We start from the raw sequence: 18974 nt of genomic DNA on the forward strand, positions 1-18974 counted from the left end.
AAATTGGTGGCCATTGCTACATCTTGCAGTCACAAATTCCATAGTTTATGTGCTTGTGTTATATATTTGTGTTACAATTTTATTTTTTGTTATAATGACTGTATTTCAAAATTGCTATAATTTTTGTACACTGGTTTTATATTATGTATTTTGGGTTTTTTTAATGTTGTTTTTTACAGAGCTTTGGCTATTGGGCAATATAGAAATGTAATCAGTGAATAAATAAGAGAGAAAAATTAAGTAAGTGGCATCCTTCAGCTATGGCCCCGAGTGGTACAGTCCATTCCATACTTCTCTTTCCACCCCCACCCCCTCTGTCTGTCACTTGGACTCTTCCATCTCGGAGCCGTTCTTCTGAACCCCCCATAGAAGGAAGGGAAGGCGGCAGCGCCGCTCCCGGGTCCTCCTCGTCGCCAGGTGGCGCTGCGCCGCCACTCCTCACCACCACCACCACCACATGGGCCGGCCTGCCGGGAAATCTCGCGCGCCTTGGACGTTCCATTCCACCCACGTGAGCCGAATGTAACAAGGAGGAAAAAAAAAAGAGAGGTTACATTGTAGCAAGGCGGGGAGCGGCGCGCGCGCGGGCGCGAAAGAGAAAAGGAGGCGACGACGACGACACGACACGGGCGCCTGCACGTGTGAACCCGTCCCTCCCCGCTCCTTTCTGGACCCGTATCGAGGGGATCCAGATCTGGCCGCGGAGCGAGCCCCATCCTGCGTGCCACCCACCCTCCGCTAGCTCGGCACGCCGGGCCCGGTTGGCCCTCTCCCACCAGGCCGGCCGAGCCCAGCCCAGCCCATGGCCGGCGGAGGGTGGACGTTGCCCGGCGGGGATTTCTTGTCCCCGCAGCCGCCGCCGCCTCCTTCCCAGCCGGAGCCTCCGCCGCCGCCGCCTCCGCCGCCTCCCGCTGCTGCTGCTGCTGCTGCTGCCGTCCCCGCGGCGGAGCCCGACCTGGAGCCCTGGCGCGAGAAGCAGGAGAGCGACCGGCACTGGGCGCTGCGCAAGCGGTTCCTGCTCCGCAACCTGCCGAGCTACTCGGGCCACGACGCCGCCTTCCAGAAGCTCCTGGCGCTCTCCCACGCGTGGACCAACCATGTCTTCATGGGATGCAGGTGAGAGACATCAGGGGCACTTCTCTACCCACCCCTAATAACTCCCATTCGCACGTAAGATCGGGGGCTCGTTTCTCCCCGCCCTGCCCCCCAAAACCCGCATTCACACGTCACACGGGTGCATCCAACTCTCGTGTCTGCCTTTGGTTTGGAAGAGAGATCAGAGGCAACAAGTCTCTGATTGGTAAGAGCGGACATCCCCGCCCCCACCTATGATCCATTCATTCACTTATTGCATTTCTTCTGTTTGTTTCTCTCTCACACATTTATTGTCTGTCAGTTTCCTTCGCACTCTGACTGCTGGTCGTATTCTTATTATTTATATCCCACTTCCCTACTGATAAAATATAGACAGCAACCCAAGAACACAGCAAACAATTGTGTGCGCCGCATAAGACCACCCATTTAAAGCCGGCGGTCGTGTTTTGCTTGTTGTTTTAAATCGTAAATAGCAGCTAAAAACGGTTTTGGAAAACAGCAGGGGAATTAAACATGGCAAGCCTTGGAGGATGAAGATGTTTTCACTTTCTGATTAGAAGCTGATAGAAGGAAGCTGAGTTTATCTCTGAGTGTGCAAAGCCTCTCCTTGCACAAGGAAGTTTCCGAATGTGGGAGGTTTATAGACCCCATATGTTGTCATTATATAAGCACTCATCCCAAGAAATAGGGCCTTACTTCTTTCAAGCATCCCAGCTGTTAGAAACATCCCTGTTGTTATAAAGAGCAACATCCAGGAAAGGCAGAATATTTACTATTTTGTGCAGCTTTACTAAACCTCAAAACTATTCCACATTCCCAAAGCCTTTTGGGGTGCATGGCTCTTCTTCAGGGCACGTTACTAACCGGCTTGACATCTCTGTTGTAGATCAGAGCTGGTCCTTGATTTCTCTCAAGTTTCATAAGTAACGTTTCCCTGAATATATTGGAATCTTGAATATTTCCTGTGGTCTGGTCAATCTTCCCGTGCTAATAATCTGCCTTGACCATTCTTCCGGATAGAGCTGTGGTCCTAGATCAAGGGGAGGAAACTTGTGGTTGTCCAGACCTTTTGGCCTACACCTTCCCATCAGCTTGAGCCAGTGTAGCCAATAGTGAGGGATCATGGGAGTTGTAGATCAAAACATCTGGAGGGCCAGAAGTTGCTCATCGCTGTCCTAGATAGGCCTTTGGCCTTCCCAAGCAGGCAAACTCTGCTATTTTAACATTCCACATTATTTTGAGCAGAATGCCTTTTAATTTTCCCAGAATAACTATGCCCTGTTTTTCCCTAGCTAAGGATGTTAGAGGTAAGTACTTCCAGGTTAGAGTGTATGACATGCAGACAGCTTCGGGACTGAACTCTGCAGCGCCGGTTCCAGGTTTTGGGAGGCTCTTAGACAAGGTGTGCTAACTGGCCCTTTTCCTCCTCTCCAACGCATCTCTGCCCGCTTGCTCGGCCTCTCCAAGGTCTGGGCCACATCTATGCAATTGCCCCGAGGGAGAACCCCAGGAAAATGGGTGCTTTTGCTCCTTGCTTCTGTCACTGCTTACATGATCAGACAGGACAGGTGAACAGGGGGCAGCAGCACGGAGAAAGAGTGCTGCACAGCGGCCGTAGGCCCCCTGCATGGGTGTGGGCCTCGGCAGGTACCCAGCTATGCCTACTCGTGGTGCTGGCCCTATAGCAGCCCTGGCACTTCTGGGCTAGTTTCACATGTCCAGCCACCACAATTTATGAGCCGCTGAATGCAACCTACCCACGGAGTTCAGCTGGGTCACAAGTTATCCAAGCTTAAGAAGATAGGAAACAGCCTTATTCTTAGCCAGACCCCTGGTTGTCTATTCTTGAGTGGCTCCCCCAAGATCTCAGGTTCTAAAATATAGGCTTGGCAGGTTGTAAGGTACTTTGTACACAGATAATTCATGCACTCCTCCCACCCACATTTGGTTAATCTGATATATTTAAGGGCATAGCCTGCATGCTCAGAATACACTACTTTTCTCCTGGAAAAAATAGAGAAGGGCAAAACTCTGTCCAAGTACAGTGGGACTTATTCTAGGTGAGATATAGTTAATGGATTTAAAACGGGAAAGGAACCAACCTGCATCACATTTGTTTGTTGAGACAGGCAAATCCCTTGGCCCAAACTGGAGCAGTTCCATCGTGAAATGACAGTCACAAAAGTATGTAGTGTACAGGGGAGGCTAACTTAACACCACATTGGCCTGTAGAGTGCTTATTGCAGGGATAAGCAACCTGGTCTTCTCATAGAATCATAGAATAGCAGAGTTGGAAGGGGCCTACAAGGCCATCGAGTCCAACCCCCTGCTCAATGCAGGAATCCACCCTAAAGCATCCCTGACAGATGGTTGTCCAGCTGCCTCTTGAAGGCCTCTAGTGTGGGAGAGCCCACAACCTCCCTAGGTCATTGGTTGCATCGTTGTACTGGTCTAACATCAGGAAGTTTTTCCTGATGCTTTGGGCTACAACTCCTGTAAGGCCTAGCCAGGATGTCCAATGAGCAGGGAGTCTGGGAGGAATTATTATTATTATTATTATTATTATTATTATTATTATTAAAAACTTTTAAAAATAAATTTTATTTTAATGTAACCAGCAAGTGATCAGTCTCCTAACAATTGATGTCCAAACAACTGTTATATAGAATTAATTAATAAAATTTTAGGGGGGAAATAAACCAAAGAAGGAAAGAAAAGAAGAAAATAAAGGGAGGACAAAATAATAATTGAATAAACAAATAAATTAATTAATAAGTGTGCTGTATGATCTTCATTTGTGGTTGTAATGTCCAAATGCTCAAAGCTGAAGCGGGCATATATTGTAAAAGCTGCCAGAGGAGGACTGGCTGAGTGGGTAAGCAGAGTGGTCAATGCCTCCCTTCGCCAAGGAAGGGTCCCAGCCTGTTTGAAGGAGGCAGTGGTAAGACCCACACTGAAAAAGCCCTCCTTGGCCCCCACTGTATTGGATAACTACCGGCCAGTCTCCAACATCCCATTTTTGGGCAAGGTATTGGAGTGTGTGGTGGCCTCCCAACTCCAGGGATTCCTGGATGAGATAGATTATCTAGATCCATTTCAATCTGGCTTCAGGCCTGGTTATGGGACAGAAACAGCTTTGGTCGCCTTGGTGGATGATCTTCGCCGGGAACTGGACAGGGTGTGTGTGTCCCTGCTGGTTCTGTTGGACCTCTCAGTGGCATCCTTCTAGGCCGCCTTGCTGGGATGGGTCTCGGAGCCACTGTTTTACAGTGGCTCCATTCCTTCCTGGATGGACGGACCCAGAAGGTGGTACTGGGGGACTCCTGTTCGACTCCTTGGCCATTGGCCTGTGGAGTCCCTCAGGGCTCTGTTTTGTCCCCCATGCTATTTAACATATACATGAAACCGTTGGGAGAGGTTATCCGGAGTTGTGGGGTGCTGTGTCACTAGTACGCTGATGACACCCAACTCTACTACTCCTTTCCACCCAATTCCAAGGAAGCGGTTTCTGTGCTAAACCGGTGTTTGTTGGCAGTAATGGATTGGATGAGGGCGAACAAATTGAAGCTTAATCCAGATAAGTCAGAGGTGCTCCTGATCAGTCGAAAGGCAGATCAGGAAATAGGGATTCAGCTTGTGTTGGATGGGGTTACACTCCCCCTGAAGACACAGGTCCGCAGCTTGGGTGTACTTCTGGATTCATCCCTGAGCCTGGATGCCCAGGTTTCGGCGGTGGCCAGGAGTTCATTTGCACAGTTAAAGCTAGTGCGCCAGCTGCGCCCGTTCCTAGAGATCTCAGACCTGGCCACAGTGACACATGCCTTAGTTACATCCCGATTGGGTTACTGTAACGCGCTCTACGTGGGGCTGCCTTTGAAGAGTGTTCGGAAACTCCAGCTGGTTCAAAGAGCTGCAGCCAGATTGTTGACAGGGGCTGGTTACAGGGAGCACACGACTCCCCTGTTAAAACAGCTCCACTGGCTTCCAGTCTGTTTCCAGGCACAATTCAAAGTGCTGGTTATGACCTATAAAGCCCTATATGGTTCGGGTCCAGGTTATTTGAAAGACCGTATTCTCCCTTATGAGCCTGCCCGTGCTTTGAGATCTTCTGGAGAGGCCCTTCTTTCAGTCCCACCTTCTTCACAGGCACGCTTGGTGGGAACATGGGAGAGGGCCTTCTCGGTGGCTGCTCCAGTGCTCTGGAGCTCTCTTCCCGGGGAAGCTAGGCTGGCTCCCTCCTTGATGGGCTTTCGGAAGCAGGCTAAAACTTTTTTGTTCAAGCAGGCCTTTGGAGAATAATCCAGCCCTCCATCTACCGTATTTTCCGGCGTATAAGACGACTGGGCGTATAAGACGACCCCCAACTTTTGAGAAGATTTTCCTGGGTTAAAAAGTCATCTTATACTGGGCGTATAAGACGACCCCCAACTTTTGAGAAGATTTTCCTGGGTTAAAAAGTAGTCTTATACGCCAGAAAATACAGTATGTTAATGTCTTATAATTGTGTTGTGTATTTTTTTAATTGTTTATGGTTTTGTTTCCCTCCCCCCCCCATGTATATTTTAAACTTTGTAAGGCCGCCTTGAGGCCCAGCATTGGGCAAAAGGCGGGATACAAATAAATATAATAATAATAATAATAATAATAATAATAATAATAATAATTGTTGTAGGTCCAGTTGTGATGTATGTTGAATAAATCTCCACCATATAGCATAAAAGGATAGTGGTTCTATTTTTCCTTGGAGTAGAAGCAAGTCACGAGTTATTTTTTCTGATATTGCCACTGACCATATATTTCGGTACCATGTCGATAAATTCAAATTGTCCAGTTTTTTCCACTGCTGTGTAATTGTCTGGCGAGCGGCAGTTAATAAAAATAATAATAAATCTTTACATTTCAAACTTACATTAGATCCTTTGTATACTGATAATAAAAATAGTTCTGGATCATATACAATCCTTTCTCTAGTAATAACCATCAATTCTTTATGTACTAACATCCAGAATCCCTGTATATGTGGACAAGTCCACCATAAATGAAAATAGGTGCCTTTTTAATCCTTGTGAACCGCCCAGAGAGCTCCGGCTATTGGGCGGTATAGAAATGTAATAAATAAATAAATAAATAAAATTTTACTGTGCAGCCTCTCCAACATAGGAGGCTACATGTTGAAGTAATATGTGCTAGCTATATTGGTGTCTGATACCATCTATGCAGTATTTTCCGAGAAGTTTCTTGAATAGAAGCTGATATTGATTTAAATGGTCTATTATTCCATAATTTATTCCAGCTAGTGTCATCTAATTCCCTTCCAAAATCTCCTTCCCACACTTTCTTCAAGCCCACCATCGAACCCATCTGGGTGTCTATTAGGATAGCATAAACCAAAGATACAATTCCCTTCCTTCGTACCCCTACAATTAACATTGCTCGTTCTAACGCTGTTATGGTTCTGAGTGCATGTGTCTTTATGTTGGGGTCTCGGAGGGAGTGGAATAATTGTATTGCTTGTAGCCATCCCAGACCTAGGTCTCCTAGATCTGCTCTGAGTTGTTCTATTGTTTTGGTTTATCCTGGGCATAAAAATCTCTCAATCGCAAATATCCCATTCAGAGTTTTTAGTAAGAACATCAGAAGTGCCATGCTGGATCAGACCAAGGGTCCATCTAGTCCAGCACTCTGTTCACACAGTGGCCAACCAGCCATCGGCCAGGGATAAACAAACAGGACATGGTGCAACAGCACCCTCCCGCCCATGTTCCCCAGCAACTGGTGCACACAGGCTTATTGCCTCGAATAGTGGAGATAGCACACAACCATCAGGGCTAGTAGCCATTGATAGCCTTTGCCTCCAGGAATTTATCCAACCCCCTTTTAAAGCCATCCAGATTGGTGGCCATCACTACATCTTGTGGTAGAGAGTTCCATAACTGAACTATGCACTGTGTGAAGAAGTCCTTCCTTTTATTTGTCCTGGATCTCCCACCAATCAGTTTCATGGGATAACCCCGGGTTCTAGTATTTTGAGAGAGGGAGAAAAATGTCTCCCTATCCACATTCTCCATACCATGCATAATTTTATACACCTCTACCATGTCTCCCCTTAGTCTCCTTTTTTCCAGTCTAAACAATCCCATTTGATGTAACCTTTCCTCGTAGGGGAGATGCTCCAGCCCCTCTTAGCTGCCCTTTTCTGCACTTTTTCAAGCTCTACAATATCCATTTTTAGGTGTGGTGACCAGAACTGTACACCGTACTCTAAGTGTGGTAGCTCCATCGATTTGTATAAGGGCAGTATGATACTGGCCGTTTTATTCTCAATTCATTTTCTTATCATGCCTAACATGGAGTTTGCCTTCTTTACAGCAGCCGCACACTGGGTGAACATTTTCATCGAGCTGTCTGCCACAATCTCAAGATCTCTTTCTTGTTCGGTCACCGCCAGCTCAGATCCCATTAGTAATGATAGTTGTATCTAAATTGCCTGGATATATTTGTAATGGGGTGAGGGGAGACCACACTGGAGACAGCTTGGATTGCCACTTTTTCTAAATTGTAAAAATAGTCTTAGTGTTTGAATATTGTTTAGCTCCTTTGTTTTTATAGGTTGAAAAGGTAGGGCCCATTAAGGGCCCATGTCCAACATTTCTTCTTCCACATGTATCCAGTTTTTATTTGCCTTCATAATGATAAAGTGAAGCTGCCGTAACTGAAAAGCTTCATAATATGATGTAAGGTGTGAAAGTTCCCTGCCTCCCCCATTTGTGTGTGTGTGTAGTATCATTTTAATGCCAGGTGAGGTGCTTTAGCTTGGAAAACAAATGTATTGATTTGACTTTGTCAGGTCTTCGATATTTTTGGCTGGAGGAGGATAGGGAGGACTTGAAATAAGAATAGAAACCTGGGAATTAAGGACATTTGTATTGCTGCAATTCACCCTAAAATCGACAAATTCAATTTGTTCCATTTCTTCAGATTTGTAATCATGGTTTTAATAAGGGGGGCATAAATTACTTTAAATAGTTTGTTAATTTTCCTGTGAATATAAATTCCCAGGTATCTAAAAGAAGTTCTACAAATTGGTGTTCCCAAGGTATGGCTGATATAGTGTTGATGGTTAGGATGCACATTATATGACATTATGGTAGATTTTTCATAATTAACTTTTAATCCTGCCACGTCGAAAATGTTCAAGTTCTGATTGGTGTGGAATCTCCTAGTATAATTATGTCATCCGCATACATATTAATCACATGTTCTTCACTCCATCCTCTATATCCGATAATACTTGGTTGTTGACGTATTATATTAGCCAATGGTTCCAGGCCTTGTCTTGTTCCCCGTTCCAAATTAACAAGTGGAGAGTCTATATTGCTAGTACGTACTATAATACGTATAGTAGTACGTACAGTATAGTACGTACAGTATATTAGCAACATATAATTTGGAGATTGCAGTCACAAATTTGGTACCTAGCTGATAATAATTTAAAACTCTTAACAGATATTGCCATTCCAAACAGTCAAAGGCCTTAAATATATCAAGTGAAATTAAGGACAGTGGGTGACTCATTCTAGTAGCATCATGGATAATATTTAAGAACTGTTGTATTGGGTCCGATATATGTCTTTGGGGAATAAAACCAGTCTGATCCACATGAATTAGATCCCCTACCACCAAATTCAGTTGTTGAACTAGAATAGATGAAAAGATTTTTTTGATCCTGATTAAGAAGTGTAATTGGACGATAGGACCCCACCTTTGTATAGTCTTTCCCGGGTTTTGGTATTACCTGGACATTTTCCAGGTGTCTGGGGGATCCTCGACCTGCCAAATCTTAGAAAAAAGTTGAGCAAGTCTAGGAATCAGTATATCTTTATTTATTTTTTTATAAAAGAGCTTCCAAATCCATCTGGACTGGGAGCATTATTGTGTTTCAGGTGTTTAATGGTTTATTTTATTTTATTTATTTTATTTATTACATTTTTATACCGCCGAATAGCCGAAGCTCTCTGGGCAGTTCACAAAAATTAAAACCATAATAAAACAACCAACAGGTTAAAAACACAAATACAAAATACAGTATAAAAAGCACAACCAGGATAAAACCATGTAGCAAAAATTGATATAAGAGTAAAATACAGAGTTAGAACAGTAACATTTAAATTTAAGTTAAAATTCAGTGTTAAAATACTGAGAGAATAAAAAGGTCTTCAGCTGTTGACGAAAGGAGTACAGTGTAGGCGCCAGGCGGACCTCTCTGGGGAGCTCATTCCACAGCTGGGGTGCCACAGTGGAGAAGGCCCTGCTCCTAGTAGCCACTTACCTCTCCTTGATAACGTGGTCCAATCTATAGCCAGGCTTGTTGTCTTTCAGCCGTTCCACTGTGTTGCACTCACTCTTCCCGTACGCCTTGCGCAACTTTGCTCAACCTCCTGCACCAATATATCTCCATTCAACATTTTTGTTGGTTTTCATTAGCTGGGGTAATGTCACTTCTTTTCAAATGTTTTTCTTGTATACGGACATGAGCAGCAGAGGTGCCCACAGCTTAAGTATAAGCACATTTTTGAGATACAGGAACTAAAAACCCCCCACCATCCATAGTTAGAAAGTAGGGGTACCCCTAATAGTTCCTTATTTTCCTGTCCCTTATTACACACACCAAAATCAGAACAACTGCAAAACAGTTTTGCAGTTGTTCTGTAGTAAGATGCAGATAACTGCCTTTCTGGTGATTTGACTTGATGCATGGATACAATCTAGAAGAATGGTTGATTAATATATCCGTCATGAGCTATGGGTCCGTTACCTAATGATTAAGGAAGACACCAGTCCTCATGGTTCTGAATAAAGGGCTGATTCAAATAGGAGCATAGGAAGTTACAATAATAATAACAACAGCCCTCTGTTTGGACTAGAATACAAGCTTGGCGTCTGAATTTTCACAATAGAATGTTAACTTTGCCATCTTCACATTTGGCTTGTAAAACTGATGGCTCTTAAATTCTTGGAGGAAAGTAACCGCATTACAGACGCTTGCCAGAATTCTTGATTGTCCGTGGGGCTAAAATCTGTCCTCTTACATTCTGTAAAGTGCCATGTACGTATACTTATGATACAATACTATTAATTCTTCCTACTGAGCAATTAGGTAGAATTCACCCTACATGCTTTGCCTTATATCTCCACAAGTAAAAAGGGGATGGTTCACAGTCTTATATGTACTTTCCAGAGTAAGTCCCATCGAATTCAGAGTAAATTCTATTGGGATCGCGCTCATAAGAGACTGGGCACAATCCTATGCATTTTTGGAGATAAAATAGTCGTACAATTCCCAGCATGCCTTAGGGAGCATGGCTGGCTGGGGAATGTTGGGAGTTGTGGCACCTTTTTCTGCCTAACTATTCATAAGATTGCGCTTAAACAGCGAAAACATTTACTATAAAGTCCTGAAACTGATATAAGCAACTGACATAAATGCCCCATCATACGCCATCAAATTATTGGTTAGTTGCTATTGTTGTTATTATTATTGTAACTTCCTATGCTCCTATTTGAATCAGCCCTTTTTTCAGGACCATGAGGACTGGTGTCTTCCTCAATTGTTAGGTAACAGACCCATAGCTCATGACAGATATATTAATCAACCATTCTTCTAGATTGTATCCATGCATCAAGTCAGATCACCAGAAAGGCAGTTATCTACTTCAGCTCCATATAGAAATGTTTTCACAGAATTAAGATTTAACATGATGCCCTCTGCTTTCTTAGAAATTACCATTGGAAGAGCGATCTTGTGTGTTTTGCAAAACTGCTTCTCAGGATCTGTTCCATTATGTTATCCAGTGCCCTCTTTATCAGGATCCACATGAAAAATATTTGTCAGGGAGGATTTTGTTATACTAGTGAATTTGTATGTTCTTTTTTTGTTCGATAATGAACATTATGTCAGCTTACATGCTTCCTTATTTGAGCCAGCAACCAGGAAATTGAGAGCTAAATTTGTTGCTCAACTCTGAATGTTCTGTCTGTTTTTGTTACGGCCAGGTTGATTTGATTTAAATCAAATTGATTTAAACGCTTCTCTGAAGGACTCAATTTTAATGATTTAAATCACAGGTGAGAAAATTCCATTACATCATCATTTTTTTGTAATTTAATATAACCTTAATACATATTCAGAGATGTAGTTTTCATTAGAAGGTAGATAAAGACTAAACAGTTTTTCTCAATTGTTTTCAGATTAATTTTCATCAAAATGGGATGATAATTTGGTCATTTTAGTACTAAAGCAGAATGAACTTGTGTGAAGTCATTGTAAAGATGAACACGCTCCAACAGTTCATTTAATTATGACATTTCTATCATGATGTACCTGAATCACCACCACCAAAAAGACTTTTAAATTGTACTAATAAGGTTGTTGAAGAAGAAAACTAAACCTTAAGAATAAACAATCAACATTTACAAAAGACACACATGGATTTTTGAATGGTTAAATATTTCAGTTTTTAGGTATATGTAAAGTTCTTTTAAAACAACAACTAGGCAAATGTTTGATTGTAAGCTCCATGGGGCTAAAATCTGTCCTCTTACATTCTGTAAAGTGCCATGTATACTTATGATACAATACTGTTAATACTTCCTAGTGAGCAATTACCCTGTTTCCCCGAAAGTAAGACATCCCCCGAAAATAAGACCTTTTTTTTTGTTCAACAATAAATGTGTACCGTATTCTTCTTTATGGAAAAATAAGACATCCCCTGAAAATAAGACCTAGCGCATCTTTGGGAGCAAAAATTAATATAAGACACTGTCTTATTTTTGGGGAAACACGGTAGGTAGAATTCACCCTATGTGCTTTGCCTTATATCTCCACAAGTAAAAAAGGGGATGGTTCACAATCTTATATGTACTTTTCAGAGTAAGTCCCATTGAACTCAGAGTAAGTTCTATTGGGATTGTGCCAGGGTGGATTTGATTTAAATCAATTTGATTTAAATCTCAATTCAAATCACTACTCGGGAAGACTTGATTTAATCATGTGACTCCCCCCCCCCCCCCAAAAAAGTGCACTCTTCCTTGCTATATTTTACACAACTCAGAGATACCAAAGACTCATTCTTGCTGGTATAATCTTAATATTTACAACCAGATGAAGGTTTCATTTTTAGAATAGCAACTTTTCAGATTAGTTTTACAGTTATATCAAAAATACTGATTTGGTTATACTATTAGAAACACATCATAGATAATAATGAAGTTATTGCGAGGTGAACTATCTCCAGTTTAATAGGTTAACCATATTTATTTGGACAACTTTTCTGCTGTACTTTATTGGAAGGAGAAAAATAATCTTACAGAAACCTCTGGAAGAGCATGACACTGGGAATGGATTAATGGAATTCATTTACCAAAAAATTTAAACATTGCATGAATGTACAGCCTCATGCTACATAATTAAAAAACTAATCCTTATTTTGTGATGAATAACCTTTGGATTATAATGTATCTTAAATAGAAAACTATCTTTAGATATATTTTTCCTCTAAAAGCATTTTATTAAAGAAATCCAATTTAAATAATAAAAAATAATAATAAAAATACGATTTTTTAATTATTATTTTTTTAAAAAAAATCATTGATTTTTATCCACCCTGGATAGTGCTCTGAAGAGACAGGGCGCAATCCTATGCATTTTTAGAGATAAAATAGTCCTACAATTCCCAGCATGGGAGCATGGCTGGCTGGGGAATGTTGGGAGTTGTGGCAGCTTTTTCTGTCTAAACATGCATAGGATTGCGCTGAAACAGTGAAAACATTTACTATAAAGTACTGAAACCGATCTGAGCAGCTGACATAAATGCCCCATCATATGCCGTCAAATTATTGGTTAGTTATTCCTATGCTCCTGTTTGAATCAGCCCTTTATTCAGAACCATGAGGACTGGTGTTTTCCTTGATTATTAGGGAAAGGACCATAGCTTGTGACAGAGCACATGATTTTAGTGGGCTGAAGGTCCCAGGCTCAATGTCCAGTATCTCCAGGTGGGGCTAGAGAACGACTTGTGTGAAACTCTGGAGGGTTGCTGCCTGTCACTGTGGACAATATTGAGCTACAGTTAGCTTTTAACACTCCTGTATCTCAGCCTTTCCCACACTGGTACCCTCTAGATGTTTTGGACTTCATCAGTCCCAACCAGCATGCCCAATGGTCAGGAATCCTGGGAGTTGCAGTCCCAAACATCTGGAGAGAACCAGATGGAGAAGATGTGTTGGGCAACAATTCCCATCATCCTTCAGCCAGTGTAGCACATCTGCAGGGCAACAGGGTGAGGAAGGCTGGGTTAGTCTGTGTTCTACCCAAGGTGGGAACAGCACGGTCCGGAGGGCTTCCTGATGGCGGCCTACGATTTGAAGCTTCCTTCCCTTAAATGCAGGTATGGCTCCCAAGTTATGGAGAAAGTCCTCCGGATGGCCGAAGGAATCGATATTGGGGAGATGCCATCGTTTGAGTTGGTGCCAGGTGCCAAGGCAACGAAAAGGCCGCGCTCCCCCCTGGACGAGTCGTCTTCTCGCAGTGAGTATCCCCATCTTCCCATTTGTAGGGGCGGCTGTTTTTTGCGGACTTGTAACTCCCATCTTCTGCTGTATATGAAAAGATGATCCAGTGTCAAGATCCCAAATAGTGTGTGTGTGTGTGGAGGGGGAGGGCACACCATCCACCAGGAAAACTTGTTGCGGGGTCCACAGGGTCAGGTTGCAGGTGGGCTGTCCGGAGTCGCTGGATCCTCGCTGGTTGCCTGGCCCTGCCCACCACGTCTTGCATGCTAGTTGTAGGAGATGGAAAGGGCAGCAGAGGGGAAAGGGTTGAGGAGGGAGATTGGTTCTTCAAGGCTAGGACAAAGTGGTGAGCTATAAGAGAACATTTACGTCTGGGTTGGGCTAGGCTGATTTTCGCACCTGGTGGTGGGCGGAATGCTTGAATGAGCCAAGCTGTTCAACTCCACTTCCACATCAGCTGCCCGCCATCTTAGATGACCCCAAATGCAGTGCATAGGCGTGCGCAAGGGGTGTGCCCAGGCAACCCCTAATGTCTCAAGCAATAAGCGGCGAATTGAGGGGGGGCATTGAGTAGAGGTCCATAGTGGGATCCAGACACAGTGGAAATGGCCCTCCAGCTACTCTGCTGCCTCCAACAGCACACCATTACTCCCAGGAGCTGGAGCAAAAAGGAATCACTCTGCTGGCAACCACATTTCAAAGAGGCCCGGAGTAGAAGCCCCTGAAGGCTAATATCACCTTGTGAGACTTTCCTCTGACCAGTGTCAACACAAAGCCCCACCAGTGCTGGGGTTTGAGGAGTGTCTCCTCATTCTCCCCTCCCACCTGCAATGGCCCTCCTGTGGTCAGGCAAGCTGAAAGTGGAGTAGGCCTCAGTGTCTACAGCGTTTAATAAATCAATGAATAAAAATAATGTCCTTTATGATTGAGAATTCAATAAATGTTCACCTTTTAAAAAAATAAATAAATCCCTGGATGCGCACACCCTAATGAAATGTGCTGCGCACGCTATGATGCAGTGCCAGGGCATTGCATTGGTGATAAGCCAAGATGGCTGGCAGCTGATGCGGAGCAGCACCTGGCTTGGCGGCCGTTCAGAAGTGCCACAGCAGCCGGCCACTCACCTCACCAGCCCTCCCTTGGTAAGTTTCCCAGGCAGCTCTTCTGAACAGGACCCAACGCAAGGCGGCTCTGCTCCCATTGTAAAACATGGTAGAATGGGGCTCTCCCAGTTGGTGAGGGATGCAGCAGCAGGTGGGGACAGATTTGGTGTTGGGTGGAGGGGGAGATCGTGACGGGGGTGCCATTGGTAGTGCCATGCTCGTGGAACCACTGAAGTTTGGCACAGGCCCTGCTCCCCACCCCCCATCACAAGTCCTTGTGGCTGCAAAGAAAAAGCTATATTTGACCCATGTTTTTTTAAAAGAAAGAAGATTTCTCTGAATGCTATAACCATCTTGTATTCTGCAGGTCTCGAAGCTCCAAGGAAACAGCCTCCCAAATTCCGCGTCAGGCCTCGTTTTGAACCCATACACTTCGTAGCCAGCAATACGCGAGATGGAGGAAAGGAACGGCCATCAGAAAACCAAGCGCAGGACGCCGCCGGCGAGAACATCACAGCTCAGCAAATCCAAAACTACGCCGATCGGGTTTTCAGCAGCTTCAGTACACAGGATGGGGACCCTCAGTTTTCAAGCGCCGTGGGCTTAGGCTACGGAAGCAGCCAGGGCAACCAGACGGAAGCCAAGGCAGTTCCCCAAAGCAAAGACACTTCTGCTAGTGGCCCTGCGGTGGTTTCAGGGGCGCCTTCTCTTCTCCAAACAGCCTCCGAAACGTTTCCCAAGTCAGTTATAACAGTCAAGCAGTGTTTCATCAACAAACTTGTAGCGGCTGTCCGCAAGAATCTTGCTAACCCGGATGCTAGCGGCGGACCTGACAAAATCAACTACACTTATCTTTTGACGCGATCCATCCAGGCTTGCAAGACAAACCCCGAGTATATTTATTCCCCCTTGAAAGAGATTTCCCCGGGTGACCTCCCCAAGAGCAAGAAGCTCCTCAAAGAGGGCTTTGCTTGCGAGGTAAGGTGTCAGAACGTGTATTTGACCACAGGGTATGCTGGCAGCAAAAATGGGTCCCGGGACCGAGCAACGGAGTTGGCGGTGGTGATGCTGCAGAAGCCCGTGGAGGTGAAAGTGGCACAGCGGAAGTTCAAGAACACCACCCGGGAGGATCTAGTGCTGTGTGAGAGTGGCACGTCCCCTGCCGAATTCCCACCGGCCCTCAAGCAGCTGGACGACTTCATCGCTGCCATGAAAGAATGCGCACCCGGGCAGGCGAATTCCGACCCCTTGCAAGGCCCCAGTTCGGCAAAGCACTGGACTAACTTTGTCTTGACGGAAAACGCCAGCGACGCCATTGGGATTCTGAACAACTCGGCGTCCTTCAACAAAATGACTGTCGAATACAAATACATCTTGATGCCGAACCGCTTGTGGCGCTGCAGTGTCTATTTACAGGACCACTTCTTAGCCGAAGGCTATGGCACCAAGAAAACCAGCAAGCACGCAGCGGCAGACGAGGCACTGAAAATCCTGCAGAAGACCCAGTCCAACGCCGGCGCCACCAAAGCGGTCCAGGTTCAGAAAGTGGGCGGCCCGGCCCGGGATCCTGCCAAGAAGAAGGACCTGAAAGAACTCGTCGTGTATGAGAACTCCATGAACCCCGTGTGCACGCTTAACGACACGGCTCAGTTCAACAAGATGACCGTGGAGTACGTCTTCGAAAGGATGACGGGGATGCGGTGGAAGTGCAAGGTAATGCTGGAAAATGAATTAATCGCTGAAGCCATTGGGGTGAAGAAGACGGTCAAGCATGTGGCAGCCGAGGAGGCCGTCAAAGTCCTAAAGAAGACCCAGCCGACTGTCGTCAACAACCTGAAGAAAGGCACCATCGAAGACGTCATCTCGAGGAATGAGATCTGCGGGCGCTCAGCTGAAGAGGCCCTGAAGCAGCAGATCAAGGAGGACAACATCGGGAACCAGATTTTAAGGAAAATGGGCTGGACGGGGGGCGGCTTGGGCAAAAGTGGGGAGGGGATCCGGGAGCCGATCGCGGTGAAGGAGCAGTTCAAAAGGGAAGGCCTTGGGCTTGACGTTGAAAGGGGGTCGAAAATCACCAAGAAAGATATCGAGCAGATCATCCAGAACTACGCCTTCTCGGACAGTAAAATCGACCTGACTTTCTCCACGGAACTCACCAACGATGAGCGCAAACAGATACATCAAATTGCCCAAAAATATGGGCTTAAGAGCAAATCCCACGGCCAGGGCCGCGATAGATATCTGGTGGTTAGCCGAAAGAGGCGCAAAGAGGACTTGTTAGACCAGCTAAAGCAAGATGGCCAAGTTGGCCATTATGAACTCATTATGCCCCAGGAGAAATAAGTGCCCCTGACCCCTTCCTGGGCATGCCCGGACTGAGGCTGAATTCCCCATTAAACAGAGCAAAGGCTGCATATTGTGGTGGGAAAAGAATGATTAAGAAAAAAAGTTTTCCTTGCTCATTTAATTTCAAAATCTTTATTAGGAAAAAAAAGTTAGAACTTTTAAAACCAGAGTTCTGTCCAAACATATGTAGTGCTGTCTGGATAACATTAGTGCAGTTACCTGTTTTATGAAATCTCTTGGAAATGGCTTATTTCCTTCACATTTTACTAGTTTTGTAATAGCAGAAACAAGTCCACCCGGGGAAAACTCCACACTGTGGTTTTTTTTTTGGTTTTTTTTTTAAAAAGGATGATTCCCGTGTCTTTTTATTTCGCCTTTTTAATGTTGAAAAAAAGAGTGGAAGGAGATGGCAGTATGAAGAAAAACTATATGTAAAGTTGGTATTAATAATAAATAGATTTTTATTTCTGGACATGCAAAGAATGGCATGTTTTGTATTTAAAATGTGGGCGGAGGGGTAAAAATATTTTCAGCATATTCAAAATGTAACATCATTACAGTGACGAGTGTTTGGTAATTTGGTTTGCCCAAGGCTGTAGGTTCTTCCATTGCGCTATGAAAGCCTTGAAGATAGAATGGGATGCAGAATTGGCAAACACGAGAAACTGCTTTTATTTTTTAATATCCAAAGGCATAGCCCAGCCGTGGTTAATCACTTAGGGGTTTTTTTTTTTAGTATGCTTCCTCCTAATTTTGGTTAAAATTGAAGTCTTTGTCCCATTGATTTCAATGGGGGAAAGAGTTGTAAAACGAACATAATTCTCCCATGGTAACCAGTGGGCTTTAAACATATTTACCTGGGGCTGGGTTGCATTTCATGTTTCTAACCCTCAAGGCAATAAGATGTGAGGAAGTTTGCAGAAAGTACCTTATTATGCCAAGTTTTCTGCCGCGGTGGGTTCTGTTCCACTTTTGTATGATCAGAGTTATGCAAAATTCTGGCATGGAATTTCATTTTTGTATATGTGTGTTGCAGAACATGCACGACTGGGTTTCACCTTGCCCAGCCAGGCACCTGCTTTTCAAAACAGGAGAAACAATCGAATAAACGAAGGCACTTCCATAATCTCAACAGTAAGACTAACTCTGGAAGAGTGTGTTTTCTCTCATCCTGTTGAACAGTGAAGTATTTAAGAAAAAAACCCACATTTCAGGGTGGGTGGTTACATTTGCTTATTTCTATACATAGCCTCCAAATACTCGTTTTCGTATGCTGCTTCTTTTGTGTACTTGTGCTTGTATATCTCATAGGGAGATCAACAAGTAAAAGGTTCTCTTGTTACTGTAACTTGTGTATGGAATATTCTCTATTTTTTTTTCTTTTTCTTGTTCCAAAGCTAGGCGTGTAGTAGGGCCCCTCTCTTCTGGCTATCCGAACCTTTAAAGAAAATTGAGGCTTGTTAAAGATGTGAGAAAACCACCTCCTCTTCATCAGTCTCTCTATCTTCTCCACGGTTTTGTTGCCTTGACACACCGGGGAGTCTGGCGTGACCAGAAAGAATAAGCAGATAATGGCCCCGTTCAGACAACACGCTAATCCATGCTACTTAACCTCAAAATGGTTAATGCATTCCGTTAACCATTTTGTAGTTAAGCAGCATGGTTTAGTGTGTTGTCTGAACGGGGCCAATGTCACCTGATTAAAGGATTCTTAGTTGATTGACTGAGTAATAATCCTGAATAGATCTGCATAAAAAAAATAGTTGTGGAGCAAAATTTCACACAGAATAAAGTATGATTATGTACATATCACACTGTGGGTGCCATCCTGAAGAAGTTCTCTTCTCCTCCCCCTGCCCT

At 44.2% G+C, this 18974-nt stretch overlaps 1 protein-coding gene across 1 annotated transcript; it reads left to right on the forward strand.

Moving 5' to 3' along the window:
• Nucleotides 1-772: 772 nt before the first annotated feature.
• On the forward strand, nt 773-17449 carry NKRF (NFKB repressing factor). The gene is made up of 3 exons (XM_063141980.1): nt 773-1116; nt 13542-13681; nt 15136-17449. Exons 1-3 carry the CDS (start codon nt 803-805, stop codon nt 17109-17111), a joined length of 2430 nt encoding a protein of 809 aa, XP_062998050.1. The 5' UTR covers nt 773-802; the 3' UTR covers nt 17112-17449.
• Nucleotides 17450-18974: the final 1525 nt, after the last annotated feature.

The sequence above is a fragment of the Elgaria multicarinata genome, chromosome 15 (genome assembly GCF_023053635.1).
Source record: "Elgaria multicarinata webbii isolate HBS135686 ecotype San Diego chromosome 15, rElgMul1.1.pri, whole genome shotgun sequence".
NCBI lineage: Eukaryota > Metazoa > Chordata > Lepidosauria > Squamata > Anguidae > Elgaria > Elgaria multicarinata.